This window comes from Drosophila yakuba, chromosome 3L, assembly GCF_016746365.2.
Source record: "Drosophila yakuba strain Tai18E2 chromosome 3L, Prin_Dyak_Tai18E2_2.1, whole genome shotgun sequence".
In the NCBI taxonomy this organism is placed as follows: domain Eukaryota; kingdom Metazoa; phylum Arthropoda; class Insecta; order Diptera; family Drosophilidae; genus Drosophila; species Drosophila yakuba.
In genome coordinates, this window is record NC_052529.2 from 20,891,189 (window position 1) to 20,916,805 (window position 25,617).

The 25,617-nt window shown below is 42.8% G+C and overlaps 5 protein-coding genes across 7 annotated transcripts; 2 read left to right on the forward strand and 3 right to left on the reverse strand.

Moving 5' to 3' along the window:
• Positions 1–1,934: 1,934 nt before the first annotated feature.
• Positions 1,935–13,250, forward strand: LOC6534915 (mitogen-activated protein kinase kinase kinase 13-B). 3 transcript variants are annotated; one of them, XM_002095550.4, is made up of 8 exons: positions 1,935–2,088; positions 3,007–3,246; positions 8,411–8,899; positions 9,224–9,415; positions 9,470–10,123; positions 10,183–10,336; positions 10,736–11,634; positions 11,702–13,250. In XM_002095550.4, the coding sequence occupies exons 2-8, from the start codon at positions 3,089–3,091 to the stop codon at positions 12,096–12,098; spliced, it is 2,943 nt and encodes a 980-aa protein (XP_002095586.2). In that variant the 5' UTR covers positions 1,935–2,088; positions 3,007–3,088; the 3' UTR covers positions 12,099–13,250. The 3 variants fall into 3 exon arrangements, with proteins under 3 accessions (XP_002095586.2, XP_015050926.1, XP_015050927.1); XM_015195440.3 differs by having other exon boundaries at positions 1,945–2,139; XM_015195441.2 differs by lacking the exons at positions 1,935–2,088; positions 3,007–3,246 and adding an exon at positions 4,546–5,218.
• Positions 13,236–17,061, reverse strand: LOC6534916. Its single transcript, XM_002095551.4, has 2 exons — positions 16,872–17,061; positions 13,236–16,809 (listed from the first exon to the last, which is right to left on the reverse strand). The coding sequence occupies exons 1-2, from the start codon at positions 16,949–16,951 to the stop codon at positions 13,425–13,427; spliced, it is 3,465 nt and encodes a 1,154-aa protein (XP_002095587.2). The 5' UTR covers positions 16,952–17,061; the 3' UTR covers positions 13,236–13,424.
• Positions 17,062–17,438: 377 nt separating this feature from the next.
• LOC6534917 (histone chaperone asf1) lies at positions 17,439–18,601 on the reverse strand. Its single transcript, XM_002095552.4, has one exon. It carries the CDS (start codon positions 18,294–18,296, stop codon positions 17,640–17,642), a length of 657 nt encoding a protein of 218 aa, XP_002095588.1. The 5' UTR covers positions 18,297–18,601; the 3' UTR covers positions 17,439–17,639.
• Positions 18,602–18,974: 373 nt separating this feature from the next.
• LOC6534918 (trafficking protein particle complex subunit 8) lies at positions 18,975–24,160 on the forward strand. The gene is made up of 8 exons (XM_002095553.4): positions 18,975–19,216; positions 19,562–19,723; positions 19,782–20,706; positions 20,764–21,012; positions 21,067–21,529; positions 21,616–22,528; positions 22,589–23,014; positions 23,180–24,160. The coding sequence occupies exons 1-8, from the start codon at positions 19,051–19,053 to the stop codon at positions 23,833–23,835; spliced, it is 3,960 nt and encodes a 1,319-aa protein (XP_002095589.2). The 5' UTR covers positions 18,975–19,050; the 3' UTR covers positions 23,836–24,160.
• LOC6534919 (uncharacterized protein C1450.15) lies at positions 24,067–25,117 on the reverse strand. The gene has a single exon (XM_002095554.3). The coding sequence runs from the start codon at positions 25,013–25,015 to the stop codon at positions 24,305–24,307; it is 711 nt and encodes a 236-aa protein (XP_002095590.1). The 5' UTR covers positions 25,016–25,117; the 3' UTR covers positions 24,067–24,304.
• Positions 25,118–25,617: the final 500 nt, after the last annotated feature.

The following is a 25,617-nucleotide window of genomic DNA, read 5'->3' on the forward strand; positions in this document are numbered from 1 at the left end:
TGACGTCATTCCATAGATTTTCTATAGGATTTAGGTCAGGTCTTTGAGCCGGCCATTCCAGAACTTGGATGGATTCGTCCTTCAACCACTTTTTAACGACACGAGATGTGTGCTTTGGGTCGTTGTCGTGCTGGAATGCCCATTTCAGAGGCATGATCTCAAACGTAAATGGTTCCATTTGATTTTAGAGAATGTCCACATACATAAAGCGATCCACTACGCCATTGATCCGGTAAAGCGGACCCACACCACGCCAGGAAAATGCACCCTAGCACATAATGGAACCGGCACCGTGCTTAACAGTCTTCATGGTGTACCCGGGGTTAAGAGCTTGGCCTTTTGCACGACGAACAAATGTTTTACCATCGGGTCCTATGTTATTGATTTTTGTTTCATCGCTCCAAAGGATGTTTTTCCAAAAACTCAGGTCCTTATCCCGGTGGGCCCGTGCAAAACTTAATCGTTGCGATATGTTGCGTTTTGACAGGAGCGGCTTTCTTCTGCTGATGCGTCCAAAGGGGGAAGCTTCATTTAGTCTTCTTGCCACTAATTTCCTCGATACATTTTTGCCACACTCTTTATTTATTTCCTCCATAATTTCGCGGGAGGACTTGAAAGGATTCGCCTTGCTCTTCCGTACTATGAGCATATCTGTACGCGGGTCAGTTTTTCGTGGCTTTGGTTTGCGTTTTTTTTGATTGGTCAAATATGCTGTGTTTTCCTTTGCTACCTTCAGTGCATTATATACCATTTTCCTCGAACATTTCATTATTTCGGCAATTTCAGCAGGTGTATTGCCAGATTCAGTTAGGTTGAATATCATCCTCCTTTCTTCAACTGAACAATGCTTTCCTCGACCCATTTTTTTAACTTTTGTATTAAATTACAATAATTTGTTGAGGAAATTTTTTAAATAACGAAAAAAAACTTAGGAAAACCACTTTTTACACGGAATTTGCTGTAAGTTCTTTAAAGTGTGCTATTTCTGTGACCACGCTAAATAGTGGCTCGCGAACGAAAATTAAGCATAAAGCAGAAGAAAAAAATGATAATGGTAAATTTTTGGGTTGTACGTCATGTAGAAGAGAGCAATAATCGATTTACATCAAAATTTTTGGAATCAAAAGCCAAATACTTCTGAAATAATCGATCTAAAGTTACTGTTCTGATGTGTGCTATTTATACGTCCACGGTATATATGGTATCTCATTTTTCCATTAACTAGGCAACCAAAATTCTTGTTTAAATATTGAAATAATGTTAAATATCAAAATATTTAACTTATGAAGAAGCTGACTTTGATTATTGAATATTGTAAAAGACAGTTAACAATAATAGCTTATGCAAACTATTAATATTCAAGTCTCATCTACGTATGAAATTAAAAGTAAATACAAAATACCAAAGTAAAGGCATCTTCCGGAAAATGAAAACTATTTGTTGAGTATTTCAAAAATTAACGACACACAAGTGTATGTATGTACATATCTTGACTCTATATACTATAAATTATATTATTTCATTATCTAATTTTCGATTTTATTATCACTTCCTTTTTTTCTTTGTCAAAAGCTTAGAGGCTGCCGCCATCAGCGCTTTTAGCCACTGAACACGATCGTGCACGTCGCGGACAAGAGCTTTACTAAGCTTTTAAGCCAGATCCAGTTTAACTGCAACAACAAGTAGAGTGGGGAGAGCAGAAGAAAAGAGAGACCATCGAAGTGGCAACAACACCAACGGCCCAGTGCCTTGCCAGTGGATGTCATTTTGTGGTTGGCCCTCCCGCGCAATCGCTCTCTCGCACACTTGCGCAGTGCAACGCAACCTGCGCTCCAAACTGGTTTTGGGGGAGGAAATCCGCAGGAGAGAGCGCGAGAGAGCGGATTGGAACTCGGTTTCGGCCAAAGCCAAAGCAGAGCCAGCAGCCAGTTTTTGCTTTTTAGTCGATTTGTATCTACCTTTGGTGCGGACGGTTGGTCGGAATAAACGCGTTTCGCAGCGGAACTCCAGAAGACCAGAAAACCAGTCTTTAATTGTTCCATTTCAAGCTAAAATTAAATAAAAGTTCTTTGCCAATGGCCGAGTAAAGTACGCAAGCACTGCGATTTGCCGTGGAAAATTGTTGGAAAAGTGTGCAAAGTGTGTGAAAAATGTGCAAATACAAGAATTTTTATATTGATTTTCTTGGCCAAAAGAGCGAAAGAGCGTGCAAAAGGCAGCAGCGGAGGAAGAAGAAGAAGCAGCAACAGCACAAAGCTGCGCTGTAAGGCTTCCGCCGTTGGTGCGAGCGAGAGGGGAGGGTCCTACTGGGTGGGAGTGAACGCGACAGCAATAACGAGAAATGTACACTGGTGTGTATGTGTGGGAACATTTCTGTTTGTTGTTTTTGTTATGTTCTAGCTTTGGCCAAGTTAAATACAAAAGAAGAAGTGGAGCTGTACACAGGAAAAAAATACTATCACGTTTCTTCATTTGTCGTTCTTTTAAAAACACCTTAAAAAGAAAAATACAATAAATACTCTATTAGATCTTAAAAAAAATTGGAAATGTATTTAAATTATAAAAATTTGATGCAGTATGAAAATACATATTTTTTTTTGTGTACATATAAGAAAGAATACCTGATGTGAGCTTGTGTGTGCGCCTATTCTTTTGTGCAATTCGCCTTTTAAAGGCATCATATAAATAGCTCAACCTGCAGTTTGAAAGTGAAAGAAAAAAACATTTAGGCGGAATGCAAAGTGAATTATTGGCAAGTGCAATTATCGACCCTTCTTCGCCGCTTGTTTGTGTGTGTAAATGTGCTTCCTTTGCGTGGGTGTTATTGCTGTCTCGGTCCTCCTCCTGCGCGCATATTCTTTTGCCCTTTGCCGTTTGACGTTGTTTGCTTCTTATTGATTTTCGTCATTCATTGATAAGAGATAGCGAGTGAATGTGCGCGTGTGTATGTGTGAAAAGGGATTCCCCAGCCAAAAATGTATTAATGTTCGTGGTATCTCCATATAGCAACCCCCTCTTTGACCAGAATGTCTTAAGGATCGAACATAGAGCCACCAATACACAACCCATACCATAACAATCCTGGACAATGCAACCGTTCAGCGACAGTCTGAGCAAAAGTCGCGATGATCTGGTCAATGTCGCCACCGTCGCCTCACGGCAGCAGCAACAACTCCACGGACGGAGGCGACACCACGGCAGCAGCCCCAATCTGTCGCTCGATCAGACCGACAATCTGCGAAGGAGGTAAGCATTATCATTATAAGTCATTATGTTGTTGCGAAAGCCTCCGAAGTTACTGTACTTGATGGGAAATACAAAAACGAAATTTTCCTTAAAGGCCATAACCGATATAACGACCACCATTTTATATTCATCAAAACATTTCGAAAATTTTTAAAAAGATTATTCTGTGATTTGCTTTAAGGGAAGTGGTTGGATCCTAAGAACATTTATTTGAAGAGCCATGGTTTTTCACATAATTGTCCAAGTCCTTTAATCAAAAGCAAGTTCCCACATAAAAACACCGAAATAAATATTTTCTGTCATTAAAAACTCGTCGTGAAGAAACAATATCGACTTGAATTTTGCATTCATATTTCAAGAATATGCCGCAAAATCGTGCCTAATTAAGCGGGGTAATCGACCTTCACGGCACGCTGTATACAAGTTTTTATGTAATTCTCAAGCAACTGAAATGCTTGAAAGTATTTAGCAGGTTAAATGATCAGCAGACATAAAAATCTTGAACTGAGCAACATAAAAAAATTAATCCGATAGATACAGGAATCTATTTCCCAATTAGGAGTCGTCAGCATCAGTTTCCTAGTTGGAACTGTTTGAGATCAATAAATAAATAGAAATAAATACAAAAAATTCCCAAAGCGCTATGAAAACATTAACAAACACGTGTAAAGCAAATGGGCTTGTGGTGAAATATATAAATTATATAAATATATAAAGGTAACACAGTAGCAATTAAAACCAGCAACACCATTGCAAAAATGGGTTCTTACGCCTAATACAACACTTACAAAGCTGCGTTTAAAAGATGCTTTTTTCATAGATACTTAAAGTTAAATATTCAGTAGAACCATTTATATGTTATATACATAATTGTGATTTATAAAAATATAACTAAGGAAGGAACCTTTAAAAAGAGTAGAGATTACATGCACGCGGAAATGTTTCTTTAGAGAGGAGTAACCACTGTAAAAGAAGTTGGATGATAACATTTGCGGGGGGCGTAGACAAAAAACTTCCGATTCGCGCACTCACACCCACAGCACGACCACCTGTATGTGCATCTGTGTGGATGTGTGTGGAGTGTTGATCATGTGGTCCCCTTCATTGAAACTGGTTTTAAGTGTGACCAGCTGGCAACCTGGCCTGGTGAGACCTCGAGATGGCTGGCCAGTCGATACAGGCGCTGGGGAATTCGGTCAGTCTGACAACAACAACGCCGAGTGATAACAGCAGATGAGAGCGGAGTGGGAGAGAGAGAGCCTATCCGAACTGATAACCGTTATGCTCCCGCATGCGAGTCGCGATTTAGTTGGCGAAAATCAATCGCATCTGACGGTCGCTGTTTGCGCGTGAAATTCGCAAGCCTGCCTTAAATTGCGTCCGTGTGTGTGTGCGACAAAAAAAAAACAAAAACAAAAGCGGGCTTATCGCCAAATCAGTTTTCTGGTGTTGTCTGTGTGTTGGTATGACGCAGTTGTGCGAAATACGTGAAATTATTACATTTTTACCCCCCCAAAACCAACCAATAAGCAGCAGTCTTGAAAAACCGCCAACGAAAGTGTTACGCGCCGCGTTCGTCTCTTTTTTCTTGTAATTAATAGCAACAAAAAGCGATACCAACTTACCTTGACGTCACTTTTTTTATTATTATACATCGGACGACAAAACGGGATTGTTGTTGTTTTTTCGGTGGTTGCTGGTGCTTGGCACGAACTCACAATCAAAAGTTAGCCAACTTTTGTTGTTGGCCGAGTGCGTAAAAACAAAAAAAAGCAGAACTGCTGGCGAAAAGCGAGCGTAAAATTTTGCATTAATGCAGTCTCGTCGCATGAATGAATGAAAATCTTAGTTCGCGACAACTAATTACGAAAGCCAACCAAAAAAGTGACGAAAACAAATAAACCATGGTCTACACCATACCGTTCTTTAGCCACAATGAACCGCCCGACATGATCATCACCAAAGAAAAAAGGTAAAATACACGCACCCGAATGTATCTTAAGATGCACTGAGTCACAGAATCTCACAGAATCACCGCTGACCCATGCAAAAAAGAAAGAAAAGAAATGGGGAGACGCCGCCAAATATCCGCGTTCTATGAACCACACGCCAAAGGTCAAAACGTGCTTGGCCGCCAACTCGCAAGCGAATATTTGGGGACGGAAATTAATGCTTTTTCACAAATTCATAAATAAACGAAAGGTTTTTGACATTTGCACGACGGGTGCCGCTAACCCCAAGCGCGTGCAAGCAGGACGGCTGTATTGTTGAAAAGACAGACAACGGTACTCTAATGCGTGTGTGATTTTTCTTACCAATGGTCAACAGGTAGGGCATGTGTGCATGTATGGAGTAATCATTGTTCCCGAAAAGAGAAGATCAAAGCTAAGCAGAAACAACTCCGATTTATAGACGCTTGTAAAAAGCAGCGATAAGACCTCAGTTTACATACAAATTTCAAAAAAGCTACAAACATGTAACCAAAATTATGAGTCTAAGCGGATATTCAACATTAAATTCACAGCTTTATTAGAGGAAGGATATATGTATGTATATATATTTTTGGTTCGATTCGACCTAAGAATAGAAACATTGAGTACGCCATTTGAGTACGCTTTTAATTTCGTTAGTTTGGATAATTGGAGCTCAATTATCATTTCAACTAAATCCAGACTGGTTAATATGAATACCGAATGCGAACCTAAAAGAACAGTAGATGGCCCCAAATACATAGAAATGTATAAGTGTGGGTGTGTAGCAGCTGCTACACCCACATACACAGGTGATTTCGCCTATCAGGCTTTCTACTCAGAGTTGTTGAGCTCTTTATTGCCATTCTGGCAGTGATAAATGATAAATGTTTTTTCACCTGTTGCCGCACTTGTACTTCACTGTACTCCACCCCTTCCCTCCCCCATCATCCTGTGTTCGTTTATCTTATCAGACAGAAAAAACAACACGAATTCCAACAGGAAGGCTTTTTACATATGTATGGGTGCGCGAAGAACTGAAATTCGAGCGATCACTTTCCTAATATTTATTTGCTCGGGCTTGTTTTTATCAAAGTTCGTTTTTTTGCCCGTTCACTGTGTCAGCACGAAAAGTGATTATTTTGGCGTGTGTAAACATAGAAATCGGGAAAAGCACTTTGATTATCATACGAACGATTTTACTAGCAATAAAGTATGGCTTTTGGGACGTTCTCTTCAGGTCGAGTGATGCTGGGCGACTTTTATATTACCAGTGCTACGAAAAGAAAATACTATTTAAAGGCTATGCGTAACACGAGGAAAATATCTATTGATAATAATGGCGCCAATATGTATACTTCGTTAATAAATAATGAAAACTAAACCGCCAATCACTTTTACCGAAATCACTCTTTATTATACCCGTTACTCGTAGAGTAAAAGGGTATACTAGATTCGATGAAAAGTATGTAACAGGCAGAAGGAAGCGTTTCCGACCATATAAAGTATATATATTCTTGATCAGGATCAATAGCCGAGTCGATTTGGCCATGTCCGTCTGTCCGTCCGTATGAACGTCGAGAACTCAGGACTACAAAAGCTAGAAATTTGAGATTAGGCATACAGACTCCAGGGACATAGACGCAGCGCAAGTTTATCGAATCATGCTGCCACGCCCACTCTAACGCCCACAAACCGCCCAAAACTGCCACGCCCACACTTTTGAAAAATGTTTTGATATTTTTTTATTTTTGTATTGGTGTTGTAAATTTCTATCGATCTGTCAAAAAACTTTTTGCCACGCCCACAAACCGCCAAAGACTGTCAGTGTTGAAGACCTCCTTCGCACTTTCACTAGCTGAGTAACGGGTATCAGATAGTCGGGGAACGTTCTCTCTTGTTATACCCGTTACTCGTAGAGTAAAAGGGTATACTAGATTCGTTGAAAAGTATGTAACAGGCAGAAGGAAGGGTTTCCGACCATATAAAGTATATATATTCTTGATCAGGACCAATAGCCGAGTCGATATGACCATGTCCGTCTGTCCGTCTGTCTGTCCGTCCGTATGAACGCTGTGATCTCAGGAACTACTAAAGCTACAAAGTTGAGATTAAGCATACAGACTCCAGAGACATAGACGCAGCGTAAGTTTGTCGATTCATGTTGCCACGCCCACTCTAACGCCCACAAACCGCCCAAAACTGCCACGCCCACACTTTTGAAAAATGTTTTGATATTTTTTCATTTTTGTATTGGTCTTGTAAATTTCTATCGATTTGCCAAAAAACTTTTTGCCACGCCCACTCTAACGCCCACAAACCGCCCAAAGCTGCTACGCCCACACTTTTGAAAAATGTTTTGAAATTTTTTCATTTTTGTATTGGTCTTGTAAATTTCTATCGATTTGCCAAAAAACTTTTTGCCACGCCCACTCTAACGCCCACAAACCGCCAAAAACTGTGTTTAAGACTCTCCTTCTCCCTTCCACTAGCTGAGTAACGGGTATCAGATAGTCGGGGAACTCGACTATAGCGTTCTCTCTTGTTTTTTACTGAAAACAAAACTCTCTCTCACATATTATGGGCTATCCTTAATTTGTTAATGGAATGCGTAATTTTCATGGGTACACACGATGTTTGCTTGTGTTGACTATCAATAAAATAATTAATTTTATTTAAAAAGTTCCTATCACTAACGTAAATTACCAACTATCAACATATGTATATATGTATGTACCAACATACCACGGATTCGGAAACTTTTAAATTTGTATTACTCATCAACTAAATGTGCGCAAAGTGATTTCGGGACTTAATTTGTAATTTCAATGTTAAATTTGTAATTTGACAATATTAAATTATTGGTCATTACTTCTTTAGAATGATTATTGAGTAAGAAAATGTTTTAAATGTCATGAAATACAGAACCATCTTAGATAACCGAGGCCTATAATATTTACATAGCTTAATCCTAGTGTTTACTAAACATCAATAAATTAATTTGACATGGAAATGGCTAGCTTGAACTGTGATCACTATCTAGATCAGTTTACTATGTATTTCAAATATAGGACTCATAATGTTTCTTTCACCTTGTATGCTAAGAATCCATACCTTCTGTTTATATACATTAATGATTGCCTGCGGACTTTGCATATTGATCTATGTATGAACATATTTTGATTTCTCCACAGCATGGCTTGCCTGCAAGATGAGTTCGGTCACCTAGGCATCGCCGCCACAGACCTGCCCTTTAAGTCCTCCGACCTGGACTCTCCGCCCCGCCTGCAGCATCACACCAACTATGCGGAGATCACGGACAGCAGTGCGGAAAACACGTGCCAACAGCGCTGGCCACCTCACGTGGGAGGAGCAGCGGCGGCCTTTGGACATCCGGACAAGCCTATTGGCTGGATGTACGGACTGCTGGGGTGCATGAAGCCCGTGCTCTCATTCATCGGGAAGACGGGGGTGATCGAGGTGAAGAGTCAGCGGAGCGAGGACTGGCAAATTCCATTCGAGTCCATCACCGAGTTGGAATGGCTGGGCAGCGGAGCACAGGGAGCCGTCTTCAGTGGCAGACTAAAGAATGAGACTGTGGCTGTTAAGAAGGTGAAAGAACTGAAGGAAACGGACATAAAGCATCTCAGGAAGCTCGACCATGAAAACATTATTAAGTTCAAGTAAGTACGGTAGTCGGATATATTCATTGACGAATATAAAAAACTGTTTATAATTAATATCACCCTTTACTACGATAAATTAAAAATGTATTATCGCATTTTTGTTTGCAAATGAATAACAGTTATTTTTACATTTAATTTGCTGTTTTTGTGATAAATCAAAAAGGAAATAACACAATTTAGTAGCTATGTAAAAAAATATTTTTGAGCAAAATAATTCCGAGAATCATCTTATCAAATATAATTATTTCAGATACGAAGTAGATGTATTTATGTTGTATTTACTTTTAAATAATATATGATTAATATTTGTACTCTTTGCAGAGGAGTTTGCACGCAGTCACCGGTATTCTGCATCATCATGGAGTTTTGCCCTTATGGGCCACTGCAGAATATACTGAAGGAGGAGCAAGTCATGTTACCGTCCCGCTTGGTCTCTTGGTCCAAGCAAATTGCCCTGGGCATGCAGTATCTGCATTCCCACAAGATTATACACAGAGATCTAAAAAGTCCAAAGTAAGTTATAGAAACATCATTAAAAAGCATAGTATTAAATCTGCTTATTTTCAGCATACTGATTAGTACAAATGAGGTGGTGAAGATCAGCGACTTTGGCACCAGTCGCGAGTGGAACGAGATTAGCACCAAGATGAGCTTTGCTGGCACAGTGGCCTGGATGGCTCCGGAAGTGATCAGAAATGAGCCGTGCTCCGAAAAGGTGGACATCTGGTCGTATGGCGTAGTGCTCTGGGAAATGCTCACCTGCGAGATACCCTACAAGGATGTGGACTCATCAGCCATAATCTGGGGTGTTGGCAACAACTCGCTCAAGCTACTGGTCCCGAGCACCTGTCCGGAGGGTTTTAAGCTACTGGTTAAACTCTGCTGGAAAAGTAAACCCCGCAATCGACCATCGTTCCGGCAGATCCTCTCGCACTTGGATATCGCTGGACCGGAACTCCTAAGAAAAACCGAGAAGCAATATTTTGAGTCGCAAAAGTCATGGAAGGAGGAGGTGCGATCTCACCTGAAGGAAATTACCCAAAATGGCACTAATATACACAAGTATGAGCAAGATCTAATTAAGCGGCGCACGGCAGAGTGGCGACATGCCCAGGATATCAGAATGGTGTACGAGGATAAGCTGCAGAAGACCAACCAACTTTTCTTCGAACTTAGCGAATGCATGTCCCAGTTGCAGGAAAAGGAGAAGGAAATCGCAGAGTAAGTGCAGCAGTTCTCTCAGATAGTTTCATTTATTTAAACCCTTGCGTTTTGATCAGACGAGAACGGAAACTGCCAGGTAGTGGCTATAAACCCACTCGGCGTTTGGGCAACACACTCCGAAAAATGCAACACTATCGCCGCCGCCTGAACGCTGCACCTCCGGCCATTCAGCAACAATCAACCACGCCAGATCCAGAGACTACGCCGGAGGTATACACTTTTGAGTATTTATATATCTTTACCGATATTTATATATTGCTTATTAGACTGGTTTTTCTTATAACCATTAAAGCAGTAAGGGAATAAGAACGGATAAAATTGGTTTTGTATATGGACAACAGAGAGGTTTAGGCTTATTTAATTTTATTTTTTCACATTTTTGTTAGTCTTGTAAATTTCTCTCGATTTGCCAAAAATCTCTGCCACGCCCACTCTAACGGCCACAAACCGCCAAAAACTGACAGTGTGGAATTTTCTCCTTTGCACTTCCACCAGCTGAGTAACGGGTATTAGATAGTCGGGGAACTCGAGCGTTCTCTCTTGTTTTAAAATGTATTAGGAATATCAACTGGTGAACGTATTATTTATAAAAATCTTTCTATTTTGCAGTCTCCTGTGAAGTGTATGTTATATGCCCACCTGGATAGCAATTGCCAACCGAAATCGTATCTGGCCAACATAATCCCGGGTAGCGGCGTTGGCACCACAATGCCCAATAAAAGCAAAAAGAACTTCCGGCATCGACGCAACGGTTCTGGATCCTTTGGTGCACCACCGAAGTATAGTCCGACGCGGGATCGTCGCTACCAAAGCGAACCGGAGAACCGAAAGGTTCAGCTGGTGGAGAGACAAACCCAAACGGATGCCATGGACGTGAGTGAAACGGATATTAGTCCGAGCGCAGAGGCTCCTCAATCTCAGCCCATCGATGTGCCAGTGCCGAATCATCGCCAACTTCCGCTGCAACTGCAAAGAGTACAGAAAATTGCCCAAGCTCAGGCGAGGGCCCGAAGTGGAAGCACATCATCCGCGGCTGGGGCCGTGAACCCCGCTTGTCCGTCGAATGGCAACTCGCTGAGCACCAGCGAGCTGACCTACCAAGATGCCTGCTCTAGTCCCGATCAGCTCATCGACGATGTAATGAACAGCAACGAACGATTGGACATGACAGAATGCTGCAGTGACAACGAAAACTTGGAACGTCTAGGCCGTAAAGTCATCGAATTCATCAACGAAAATCGCCTGTCCATTCAGTCAAACACAAATTCCATCAGCAATACCGATAATGGAAACGGAGGAGCCTCACCTTTGGAATTGCGGGAGAGCAGTAACAGCCCGTGTTTAAGTCGGTGCAGTAGCACACATAGCAAACGGCGGAAGCAACTACTGGGGGACAATCCAATCGGCAGTTCGATAGGCAATGCCAACGGGGAGTCCCATGAGCAAGACAGCTGGTCGGATGAGGAGGGCGAAACCACGGATTACAAGTATGCTCTCCGGCGAAGAAGGTGAGTCTGAGAGATTTGTGCCTCGAATTTGAGCTGTTAGGTTAATGTGACATGTCTCCCATTTCAGCATTGGCCGCCAGCCCATAGCTCGTGGCATGCGACCCCGCCGTAGTTACAAGGCCCCACTCTCCCAGAAGATTGCCATACACAAGCGAAACGTGGTCATCGTCTCAGACGAGGAGGAAAACACCTCCGAGTACAGCCACTCACCCTCCAGTCAGCACTCGACACTAGAGAGCAATACCGACATTGCGGACATGAAAAAAACTCAGGCCAAATCCACCTCAACCAACAGTTACAGTGAGCCCGAAGACGATTCGAGTGATTCCAGCGATGAGGAGCAGGGAAATCGGCCGACGGAAGCCAAGGTTGAGGGCCCAGCTTTGCCTATGGGCGCCGTGCGCAGCAGCGATATTATATCCATACCTACTTTTGAGGCTGATGGCGCCGTTAATATGGTCTAACCTGGTACAATATCTAGTCTAGGTGAGGGCCCCTAAATTAAGTCCGAAGTTGGAGTTGTCCAAGTTACGCAGCAAAAACTATCTCCTATATACTCAACGAGAAATCGACCTAAACTGTATGGTATTATCTATGTTCATGTCCAGATTTCTAGCACCTCAAATTTATATGAACCAGAGTAAGCGGAAGATTCTCTCCAAGCGTTGATCGCCTCGGAGCAGTATTATTCAGCACACAAAGACCTTTTGGTTTGGGGCGATCTTTGTTCGTGTCGTACTCGTATCACATGCATTTCCTATTTTGCTAAATATAATTTCGCATTAGGTTTAGTTAAAGTTACCCTTATTCTTGTCCTTAGAGAGCTGCCTTTGTAATATATTTAAAAAATGTCATAATTGTATATTTAATTTAAGCCAATAGGTATAGTTTCCGTTTTGATAATAAGAGCTTGAACCACAACTCAAAGAAACCCCACAAACGCTCCCACAAAAGCCCAATTACAAAGCAACAAATAATAGAATTGGCCTCAGGCATTAATCAGTAATGGAATGATAAGGAAATAGGACTAAATAGTCAGGGATATTTTTTATAAAACAAAATTTGCTAATAACTAAGAAAAGTGTTTTTAAGAAGCGCATTGTACGTATAATTTTGACGCTTTCGAGTACAAGTTTTCTACTTATGTGGGTAACTTGCCATTCGATCAACCGAGAAGTGTTACTTTCTATATGCACAAAATTCCAAGCTTCAGTGCCTTAATGCAAACACAAACAGAGAATATGTTTTGGATAAATTAAATAATAAACTGGTAGATCTAACCTCGGCTATGATGTGGCCATGAGCGCTTTCTAGAACTAATAGACAACTTACGGAGCAGATAAGTATATATTTGGTCAAATACGTTTCGCCCCTCTGGAAATCGTTCATCTGCTGCAAACGAATTAAAAATTTAATATTATTCTATATACACTCAATATATATACATATATCCTATATATTTACACCCTAGTTGGATGTTTAGCTTCGTAAGATATGTCGTCTCTTCGTGGGCGACGTTTCTCTACATTATGTAAATGTTCTTCATATTAAGTTTAATTTTAACGACTCATACGAATTAGCAATAATAATAAAATGAAAACTTGTAAGAACGCTTATGCCCTTGGTCTTTTATTGAAGCTAGTTTGCCTGTGATATAAAAACGTTCAAATATGAGCTCTTTACAATCAAAATAAGGTTTTAAAATCAAATTTATATTTGCCATTATTTCCTTCTAAATTTGTTTAGTTCACTACAAATTTAATTTTGTCTAAAGGCGATACTTTCTAGTGTCAACAAGCCAACAGTCTTTGCATCCTCTTATGGGGCGGAGTGTCCTGCCCGGAGCGAAGCATCTGGAGTGCCTTCTCCTCTCGCGAATCGATAATGTGGCACACAACTTCGGACTGCTTGCGGAATGCGATCAAGCCAGCAGTGCCCGTAGAGAGATCGAGGTGGCGAAAGCGATCGATGTCGCAAGTGCAGCCATCGAAAACGTAGAACCACGTGGCCGCCGACTCCGACCTGTTAGTTGGGTGATGCCTGAAGACCACATAGTTGCCCCACGGCGTCATCGTAAGCACCCGGTTGGCCACTTTGAAGGCGGAGCACAGCACCCGGTTCAGGCTCTCCACCGTTCCACTCTCGGATCCAGCCACGGCCAGGAGCTGGGGTACTCGACTAAAGCCAGGAAATCTGGGGATCTTTGGGGAAGGCGGTTCTTCTTTTTGGTCTAGTTCGTGAACAAAGTTGGAGACAGCCGGTGTATTAAAGTGGGCTGAGACCAAAGGAGCCACTCCCAGACTATTAGACTTATCCACGGATTGCTGGAGTATGTGAGTTTCTTTTTTTGTCTCAATGGTGGTGGTCTTATTCATGTTTGCTTTTCGTAGGAGCATTACTCCCCTGCTGGTAGTTACTCCTTTTCTGTTGCTTGATTCTTTATTGACCACCTGTGTTCGTTTACCAATGACTTCCTTGGGGATTAATAACTCAGAGGCGGTGCTAAAAATAGTGGTTCCCGTGGAATCACCTACCGTGGGACGTATCTTCTTTGAAGGGGTTTCCCGTAAAGAACACTTACCAGATGACCTGCTCCTTGACTTGGAACGTAAATGGGGCTTTACAGGAGAAGCGGTTTCCTTAGTATTTACGGATTTTATCATAATCTTTGGAGAAGTATCCTTTTCCTTGGATTTGTGTTGTAGGGAGGACACTTCCGGAGGAGAACTGGCAGCCGTGCCCCCAGTCTGTCTGGAGGACTTCATCATTTTTACAGTTCTACAACGAGTATACCCTTCTCTAGATTTTGAACGTTTGGGGGACGTGGCAAGAGGATCTATAGAAGACATGCCTCCAGCTTGTCTTTTGAATTGTCTATTGTGTTTCATAGTCCCCTCAGGAGATGCCTCTTCTTTTGTTATGGAACGTACAAGAGTGTTGTTTGAAGAACGGATGGAAGATCTGCCGCCAACTTCCATAGGGTTTATAGTTCTTTTCGGAATCCTGCCAGGAGGTGGCCCTACGTAAGGCGTGGACTTCACAGAAGGCTTTGATGGAGGAGAATTGGTTCCGAGGTCAGTTTGCTTTAAGTGGTGCCCACTTCTTTTTATAATCCTATTTGTTACGTTTTCTCTAGATCTGGTACGTCCAGGTGACTTTGGGGAAGAAAGTCTGCCACCCGTTTGTCTAGAAGACTTAGCAAATGCCGTGCTCTTATTAACCAGCCTAGGAGTATCATTATTGGCCGTCCTATTGGCTGTAAGCAACATTTTCCCTGCGGTGTCCCTTATGTCGTGCTTCCCTTTGGGAGAGGCAATCCTGGTTTTCGAATCAGTATTTTTGCTGGGCGTTATGCGACGTTCACATCTCCTATTAATTGATCTCTTTAACGATTCTGTGCGCATTTCCAACTCTTCCTCGCAAAATTCGCACTCTGCCTCTGCATCCGGTTGCTCATCACGGATTTGGAAATGATCAATGTCGAATTTATCTGCAGCGAGACTGACCACATCCTCCTCATAGTCGCTGATATGTGCCAGGGACTTGTTACACACTCTGACGCCTTGTTGTTCATTGAACAAGATGGGTTCGTTCAGGGAATTCACCTCCCAGTTGTCCTTATCATCAGGCAAAGGAGCCAGGGCGTATCCCTCTGGACACTCGGCGAGATTACGTATACGCACCACGTGGACATAGTAGGCAGACTGCCGGTTGGACTCCTTTAGCAGCTGGTGGAACACGCTGAGCATGGTCAGCTGGTCGCGAAACATGCGCACCGTGGCCCACTTGGCGCCCTCAGCCTTGTCCTCCGCCACATGGGTGCCCACAACGGTGTGGCGATAGGGATCGACGAGGTAATAGAACCCATCCTTAAGCCAAATGGCATACATCTGATTATTAATCTGAAACACAACGTTGCGAAATTCCTTGAGAGCCTCCGACACGTGAGCTTCGAATTCTGTACCAATGATGCGGACGCCACACTTCCAGTGGCCCGTTCTCACATTCGGAATCAGCTTGAGTTCCAACACAAACTGTCCTATTCTAAGTTGGGTGGGAAAGGTGTCCAGGTCAATGGGGCGTCGATCCCTCAAGCAATCCGACCAGCAACTTCTGCACAATTCCACTCCATAGCTGATTAAACGATCCAGCATATTAGTGTCCCAGTTGGCCGGATGATCGATTTTGCTAGCCAGGACCGAGCCCACGGCTACCATCAGGCTACTGCGATTCCTTACCGGATCGTCTCCGCTTAAGGATAGGTGCAAAGTGCCTTTCAGATAGGCATAACTCTTGTTTACCACCTTAAATTCGATGGATCGGTGGCTGGTGTCACGCATGTAGATGCGTCCATCGGGGGTCTCTAGGCGCACAACCACCAGTTCCCGGATACTGAACTCATCTTGCGGAGAGATTCCGCTCAAGTTGCTGGCCAGATGGACAACATTATCAATGGACTTCAGGCACACTAGCATTGCCACTCCGTTATCCTTTACGGTTGCCAGGTCGTCCTTGCCTCTGCCCTTAACGTCCAGTACGAAAAAAACCTTTTTACGCCGCCAGATTAGCAAGTGACCCACACGGGTGAGAAGAAGACAATAGCGGCTCGACTTAAAGAAATTCTGTAAAATGGTCCTTAGATTGTTGATGGTATGCTCGGGCTGCTGCTCAAGGGACTTTGATCCTACCCCCAAATAGCGGGGTTCCAAAGCCAAAGTAAAGGTGTGGCCCTCCAGGTTAAAATTTCTCTTGATCCGCTTTTCTTCGTTGGTGTAGATCTCTGGCTCGAGCAGTTTGCTTTCGTCTGGGTCGTCGTGCCCTTGATTTACATCCGAGCTGGCTCGAAATAAATCCGTGCCCTCCTCCAGCAGCATGTCGATCTTTTCTGCCGTCCAGTCCACTTCTGGCAGGACATAAATCAAGGCGAATGCCTTTAGATAGGTGGCGAAGTTAAGAACATTCGCCTCCTCCTGCTTGGGAGAACTTCCGCAGGGATTGTTTACGATGGCATTTGAGCAGACGAGTCCCACAGGACTGCCCAAGGAGTCGGCTTCCACGTCTGAGCGATTGGGCACCTTCTCGCAGAACTTCCAGTGATCGCAGCTAGGTTCCGCCTTCAGAGATACTCCACCGCAAAATTTGCCACCCAGATCTAGATCAGAATAGCTGAGATACCTAAGGACGATCAGGAGAACGGATCAGTAAAAGCATTAGCCAAATTCTGGAGTACTCTCCACGTATTGCTCGAATTGCTCTTGTTAATGCGACAGCTCGGGGCGCTGACCAAACGGCCAAAATCCTGTTGGCTGATCGGCATCCTCAGATGTCTGTTACTTAAATTTTGTACAGCAAAAATTTTCCGAGTTTTTTTTCGGTTTTTGTTCTACTGGAATTTTTGCTGAAAATTGCAGAAAGGAAGTATTGATCCAACATTATTTGTTTTAACCGAATTTCGAGCAAATGTGAAGTCCAAATTAAATAAAAAAGTACAACTTAACAAAAATAGAAATTTTTAAATATTTTTAGAAACTATAAAAATAAAAAAAAAACATTTTGTCTAATACCGTTCTGATAATCTTACATTTCTCTCCTAATCTTCCCCATTTTGTACTTAACCGTAAAATTACTTTCATTCAGTCATAAAATCAATTCTGTACAAAACGCAATTATTGAAAACGGAGTTTCTGTCAAGAAATGGTTAATTGTTATTATACAGGGCCAACTTAACTTTGACAAAAAGGTAATAGTCATTCTTTAAACGCTATTGAGTGCATTCAGAGAAAAGTCATACATAGCTAAGAAAATTCATAGTTTAGGAAATAATTTAATGTATACATATATTTTTGCTTTAATTATTAATTACTTAGAAGTAAATAGGGGACGAGAACTAGCACTGCTAAGAGCTTCCGAATCGGGGTATCCCTCATGTTATCCATCGTAGCCCATGTTGGTTTGAGTGAGAGACAGTGTGTTGGTATGGCCATTGTTTGGACTGCCGGCGGCTCTCAACATTCCATGGCCAGTGAGTTGGAGTTCTCGTTCAAGGCCTTAATCCCATTCTCGATGGGCATGGCCAGACTGTTGTCATCCTCGGGATGGACAACAACTGAAGCCGCCTCCGATGTAGACGGTCCATCGGTGACCATTTCGTCTTCATGACCGTTTTCCACGCCGTTTCCATTCCCGTTTATGTGCCCGTAATCCCAATTGATCTTGAAGCGGGTGACGCGGGGCTTGCTGGCCAGGATGTTGCGGGTCAGCTTGTCGAAGAGAGGCTTCGTTGGCGGATTCTCGCGCATCTCCGGGTCTGCGTAGTCGTTGTTCACATAGTAGCCCACGCGAACGAACTCCTGGCCACGGTAGGAGCAGGTGAGCAGGACAATGGTGACGCCCACCGCATCCGGTTCCGGGATCTTACTGACGTCTGGCGGATCCGCCTGGAAAACAAAGATGTGTCGCCCCTCAGGCACAGGTCCCACGTATATGGTGTCCAGCACCTGGTCATGCTCCTCGGACTCTGCCGAGCCTACGTAGATCATCTTCCACTCGAGATCCTCCTTCAGCTCCTCTATGCACTCGAAAGTCAGCTCGAACTGAAAGGGGTTGAAGAAGCTGCTTGGGTTGTCCAGCACCACCACATTGGTGATGTGCACCTTGGCCATGACTGTACTTCGACGATTGCAGAGCGTAGACAAAGTATTTCAAGACTCCTTCGTCGGCGCGCTTTTTTCAGATGTTCTGGGTTAGCCCGTCTAGGGAATTGCGTGTCTTTGCGAAATGCACCTGACAAACGCTCGACAAACACTTGATATTCGTAGTGGAATGCTAGTGATTTGTTTTGGTTATAATATTAATCAGGTTCGTGCAATTGTCTGTCGCTATTCTGAGTTTATATATCGCAATTATTCCGCTTCTTTTCTCACAAATTTTGTGGTGACAGCTGACTGCTTTCCCGCGCTTCAGTGTGACCGTTCTGTGACGCAAGAGGTTGCGGAAAATTCACCACGACAAGTTTCGGAATGTCAAAATACAATGATAGTTGATGGATGATTGAGTTTTTAATATTTATAAAATAACTACTAATAAATTCGTTTGATTACAACTGGCCTTTACACGAAATGAAGCTAAAAATAAAAACCAGATTCGGAAATTTTTTCGGAGTAATAAAATGGAAAAAATACCCATGTAACAACAAAACGAACCACAAATAAGTAAGAAATATATGTAAATATAGGAATATATATATAGGAATTTATGTATTTTCTGAACCAAGAAGCGGTCGACTTTTGCGCTGAAAACAGCTGTCGGCTTTCTGCACGTAGCGATATCGATAAAATTTAGCATTAAGTGTCATCTCCAGCTGCTCCCCCAATTGTTGTGTGGTGTTCTGTATTTTCTTTGTAAATAATTAGAGTAATGCTGCACCTGACGGGCCAAAGCTACAATGCCCGCGACATCATCCGGAACATATTCTCGCCGCTGATCGGCGTGCTGTCCAGTCCACAGGCGGACGAGATTTGCCACCGGAACAACCTCTCCTTCGTGGAGCTTCTGCAGCCGTTCGCAAAGTTGCCAAATGATGGTGAGTGAATGGGATGTAATTTGTTGGAGTGGGAGGGACGTACGGGTGAGGTAAACAAGGTATAGACGCGGCCAAGCAAATAGGTAATTGAAGGAAATCCCATCCGCTTCGCTTGGTTATTTAACATTTTTCAACCAAGTTGGTTTTTAAAGTTGTTATTTTGTGGATGACATGTTTAAAGTTCAGAAGATAATAATCTTTGATCCTATCTAGAATAGTACAGTGTTTTGTAATAAAAATTAGCGAAAATCAATGATTTAAAATAACTCTTGTTAGTATTAACTCAAACTAAGCAACACAATCTAAGCTACATAAAGTTAAATAATTTTGAATACCCTACTTTAGCACACTTTCGCGATGTTTCCGGGACGAGTGTATCGGTTCGTGGACTTCGCCTTAACTTCTGTGATGTGGACTGGCGGCCGCCCCAAACAATTTTGGCCAGGAAGATGCTTAATGAGTCTGTGACCAATGCCCACAACGACAAAACTAGACTGGCCACCATAGGTTAGCGTTTAACCAATGCAAAACAAAAAAAAAAAATTAATTTACCATTCTTCTACAGCTGACATAGACCTTGAGTTGCCCACGTCGGAACCATGGTTCGAGCAGTGGCGTGAGACCTTTTTAACTGTGCAGTTCCCGGCGGATCACGAGTTCACCCGACATCTATTAAGCTGTTTGCTGGTGCTTTCCAGCGCGGATCCGCAGATCGTGGAGACCGCCCACAAACTGGGACAACGTGTGCAGCAAATGCAGAGCATCACGCCTCAAAAGCTTCCCAAGTGGTTCCATCCCACCGAAGTCCTAAATAGTTACGTGGTGCTGCACGAAGCCAGTCAGGGAGACTTGTCCAAGGCACAGCAGGGATTCGAGCTGCTTAAATCCACCTTCGGAGACAGCAAGTGTTTTCTGGTGTCGATTAACTCGCTGGACTCTCAAAGTGCAGCTGAGGTTCCAGATCACTGGGCAACGTTTATAAAAAGACAGCCCAAAGGTGATGCAAATCTACCCTCGACGGATCTTAGTGCACCGAAGTCGCCACAAGAGGCGGTTTCTGTCATAAATATGCCTGCAATGCAAATGTCCCAGCTTCTGGAAGGATCCAGTGCTCAAGATAGCGATCTGGCCATGCTTCATCCGCTGAGTCCCATGCAGGAAAGCGCCACAGAGGCGATTAACTCGAAATTTAGCATCAGCAGCGAGAGTATTGCCTCTCAAACTATCAATCCCAATGTTTGGGGAAATGAATTAGAGGCGGATGCTCCTCACGGCGGGTGCCTTACTACTCGGGACATTGACAATCTGAGACACTTTGTCCAGGACTATGCTGTTCGAGCATTGATTCCTTATATTGAGCATCTGGTAGCTATTCTTGCCGAAGGAGTGACCAACAAAAAGGGTGTCAGCAAGTCTCTGTTAAGCGCTACGAAACGGTGGTTTGTCACTAGCAAGCCTGGAGCAGGAGCAAACAATCAAAATGCAGTCATGTAAGATTTATTTTGTTCAAATAATTAAATTATAATGGTAAACCGTAATTTTCACAGCTACACGAATGAATCTGCGGAGCTCCAAACACGAAAGTTGGGCGATCTCTATTTTATGTTTGGTCATTATAATTTGGCTTTCCAAGCCTACCACCAAGCAAAACGAGACTTCAATGCGGACTCAGCCTGGCAATACTATGCGGGAGCTTTGGAAATGGCTGCCCTATCCGCCTTTATGTTAGGTACTGCCCAAAGAAAGACCTATGACTACATGGAGGATGCAATTGTGTGTTATCTCACAGTGTGCAAGTATGCAAATTGTCGGAATTAGATCAACAACATTCTATTATTTTGTTAATGCAGATTGCAGCAATTTGCCACTAGAGCTACGCTCCTAAGCATGGAATGTTTAAAAACTGCGCGACTATATAGCGAAGTGGCCAAGCAATTGATTCGCATGACCAATGAGGAATCAGATCTTCGCTCAGCTCTCTTGCTGGAGCAGGCAGCGTACTGTTTTTTGGTGACGCAACCGCCAATGCACAGGAAGTATGCTTTCCATATTGTGCTGGCCGGAAATCGTTATTCCCGAGCTGGACAAAGGAAACATGCATATCGTTGTTATCGCCAGGCCTACCAGGTCTTTCAAAAGCGCGAATGGAGCTTGGCTGAGGATCACATTCAATATACGGTGGCCAAGCAGGCCTATATGCTAAAACAACTTGAGGAGGCTAGTCGATCTTTTGCCCATTTACTCAGGCCTGGAAGCCTTCAAAGTGCCCAACAACAGACCAGTTTTTTAAAGGAGTACATTCAGACTCAAAATGTAAGTTTGTAAATTGCTTATGGTTATAAAACCATATTTTATTAAACTATCTCAATATAATCGACTACTAATTTATATTTTTTCAGGAACTTGTTAAGCGAAGTCCTGAGCTGGGTTTACTACCACACGCTTTACCCCAAGTAGTGCAATCTTCCGTTCGTGTTCTTACTTTAGTGCAATCACCGTCGGCTGTGGCACCTCATGTGCCGGCCACCAACATAGAAATCAACTCAAATCTGACTGCAGATGACCCCATTTGGAACAAGATTGAGGAGATGCTTGTGATCACGGCTGCCAATAATAAGCCCTTTGTCTTTAAACCCTCGAGATATTTGTACACTAAGCAGCAGCCTGCATTGGAAACTCCAGTTGCCGTGCAAGGTGAACCCATTGAGCTAGCTGTTACCCTCTCAAATAGCGTCCGATGTGGAATAGCCCTATCCGAGATTGATCTACTGTGGAAACTTACTTTGGACAATGATGAGGTGCTCTCCAACGCCTGTACTTATGAGGAATCATCAGATAGTGATAATAAAATAGCAGTAGGAGCAGCAGTCAAAACGAGCTGCGTGGCTTCCATCAAGTTGGCTGAACAGGCCGAAGAAACTTTGCACTTTAAGCTGACTCCCAAGTTGACTGGACGTCTGAATGTTTTGGGAATCGTTTGTCGAGTAGCAGCCAGTGCGGATCCTGCAGCCAGCCTTCTGGGTACCTTACAGTTTGAAACGCAAAAGATTAGGCCTCACAATGCCAAGCAATCTTCGCAGACCGTTTTGGACAACAGATTGACTATCAAACTGGTTCCCCAACTACCTTCCATGAATGTAAGCTTTACTCCCGTTCCCAATCGACTGTTGGCTGGTGAAATTGTTCCCGTTCATGTTACCCTTCGGAATCTGGGAATTGCTCCGATTGAGGAGATCTATTTGGGATGCGATAACCCGCGCTGTGTATCCATTTTGGATCAGCACAGCCAAATGCCACTGGCTATGATGAGTTGTGAGTAAATAATACATTTTATTAATGAATATATGTTTACATTTTACATTGTTTTTTTAGCTCTTCGTAATCTTTCCAACGACAAGCTAGTAAAGGACAAGGAAATCCGGGGACAACGAGTTTATCGATTACTAAACCGTCCTGGACTGGCTGCACTTGACGCCCAGCAAGTTCAAACCATCTCCTTGTGGGTGCAGGCTCCACACCAGGCGGGACTCTTTACATTACGCCTACTCTTTTACTACTCATTGCCAACGATAGCCAATTCACCCATTAAATATCGATTGGTTCGCCATATTTGGCAGCTGCAGGTGGAAAGTTGCCTGCAGGCAGACTCCACTTGTGTGGTCAGCAATGCGGTGACAAATGAACTAGGGCTAGATGTAAACGTTAGAAACCAGCATTCAGTGGATGGAACGGAAGTGTACATCAACTCAATTTCACTGTACTCCAAGGAATTTAAATTGAATCCTGATAAGTTATTCAGTAAGTTAACTAATTGATAATACTGAGATCTCTGATCATCAATAAGCTTTTAATTATAATAATAATTCCCTTGAATAATTACATTTATAATCTAAGTTATTTACTGAACAGACATTTCACTGATACATAGGATTTTTAATGAATCTATTTTGTGTTTGCTTACAGTAATGAACAGTATGGGAGTCAAACCGGGACAGGCGGGAGCACAGTGCCTCAAGTCTTCCATATGCTGCAATTTCCAGTGCCGCCTTCTCGAGAAAGACACACAAGAAGAATACCAAGACATTCCATCGATTAAAACATTGCTTGATTCGCGACTATCCCATCTGAAGATCCTGCCAGCCCAGCACGCTCAGCAGGTGGAGCAGCACATGCCATCGATACAGGACCCGCACAGCTTCCTCACTAACGAAGAGACGGTGTATTTCAATACCAACATCTCCACGGAAGAGTTCAACGCAAGCGTAGCGGACTATGTTCCACACGCTACATTGGTCTTAAGCTGGAGCGCCTTGGTAGCTAGGGAGGAGGGGCAGCGCTTGGCTTGTGGCTTGCACTTTATTAAGCTTTACAAACTATTTGAGACTGGACACTGTCCAGCGGCGCCAACAGCGTCATTCCTTCGAAGAAGACATTCTTCTGACGACACAATAGATAACCGACGGGAGTTTCCACTACCCGAGGGAGCGGTTAATAATGAGGATGCTTGGCAACCCTTGGCTGATGCTGATGAAGAAGACTACTGGGAGCCCAATGATAACTATGTTGGCCAACGGTGTCTACTGGAAGATGAGAGCTTTGTAATGGCAGTAAAAGCTTAAGATGTTCTTTAAATGGTGTCATTAAATCATTATTTGTTATCCGTCTATCAGTTATGATATGCTAAAAAATGGTATTGTCATTTCACAGAGTTCAAGATTTAAAGTCGAACACCACAGCATAGACTAGATCTCACGGCCCAAATGTAACCTCTTTTTTGAACAAAATTCTTAAGCCGCGCATAAAACAGAAAACAAGTTTTAAATGGGATATGAATTATGGGTTTTTACAGCTTTTGGTTAAATTCATAATTTGTTAGTTTATTAATTGATTGATTTAAAAAAGAATTCATTAATAATACACGCTAGTAATATGCTTAACATGTAACATTAAAGTGTTAATTGCTTTTTGGTAGTTTCTAAGCTGCTGACTAGACGAGATGATGACGTGGTTCTTGGTGGATGAGTGGATCTCAGTGGCAGCGCAATGTATTCATCTTTGTGGCAGAATTAAAAGCATTTATTAATAAAATTAAGTGCGTTTCTTGGTCATGTAAACTCGGGCTGTAGCATAGAGGACATGCGTACAAGCGTATATATTGCCGAGAGCGCTACCCAAGAGAGCTCCGATCACATTCGGAATGGGATAAGCCTGCCAGTCACGTCCCCAGTCCAGCGGCGCCACCACGCTCCCGGCCCAAGCGCCCAGAATACCACCCAGTGCATTGTACTTGAATAGATTCAGAGCAGTGTCCTCGCACTTGGTCACAAAGTCCGGCTTCTCGCAGAAGCACACTTGAAGGGCTCCACCGCCTCCAAGGAGGAAAACAGTAGGGGACACCGTCAACAAGGTCATCAGTAAGGCCAAGACGAAAGTCTGCTCATAGTTGCCTAACACCGGGGCTCCCAAAATGATGCAAATGAAGGCGTAGAGAAGTGTGCACAGGAACTGCAGGGTGAATCCTCCAAGGAGCTCCCGCGGCGTAAAGTACGAATTCTTTTTCTGACGCTGCTTAGCGGTCAGGACGCCATCGTCAACCTTGCCGTAGAAGCGAGCCAGTATAACTTTTAGAATCTCTCCGAGGAAAACAATAGGAACGACCAGAGAGTCCCAAAAGCTGCCGAGATGAGCCCAATTCCGGCGATACTGCATGTATGCCATGCAGATCAGGATGGTGGCAAGGCTGAGGGACACGTGGAAGAGCTGGTGCTTGGTCTTTTGTTGGTCAAAACGGGAAACCATTGTTAAATGCAGATAAAAACAATTTTGTTAAATCTTAGATGTCGCTTATATTTTTTTCTCTCTTCCGTTTGTATTTCGCCGGTTATCAACACTGAATGTACTGTGGGCTTAAAACACAAAATTTAGGAAAATATAATTTACCAATTTGCCCAAAAAAATTATTATTCATTTTATATTTATTTATTTCACTTATTTGTTTTGCATATGGGTGCATTTAACTAAATTCAAAAATATAAATTCAAAATATGAAGTAAAAATAGATATTTATAACATAACACATCTCACCGCGTTGTCGACGAAAGGCGCTGGTAGAACAAAAACGAAGTCCGAGCGATTTTTGAACTAAATTTTAACAATACATATATTTTACAATTTTTAAGTCAAAAAGACATAAACATACGCGATTTGCATAAAACATTGTATTCACCGTAGGTATAATTTTATATCTGTTTGTTTGAAATATATTTATGTAATGATTTCCATGATGGCAATAATGCTTATAGTGCGTCTAGTTATGTTCCCTGGCATATTGCTATAAATTTTTGAAATTTCACCGGTACCACTGTGCAACAATAGACAAAATCGTTTTGCAGCACTGCCAG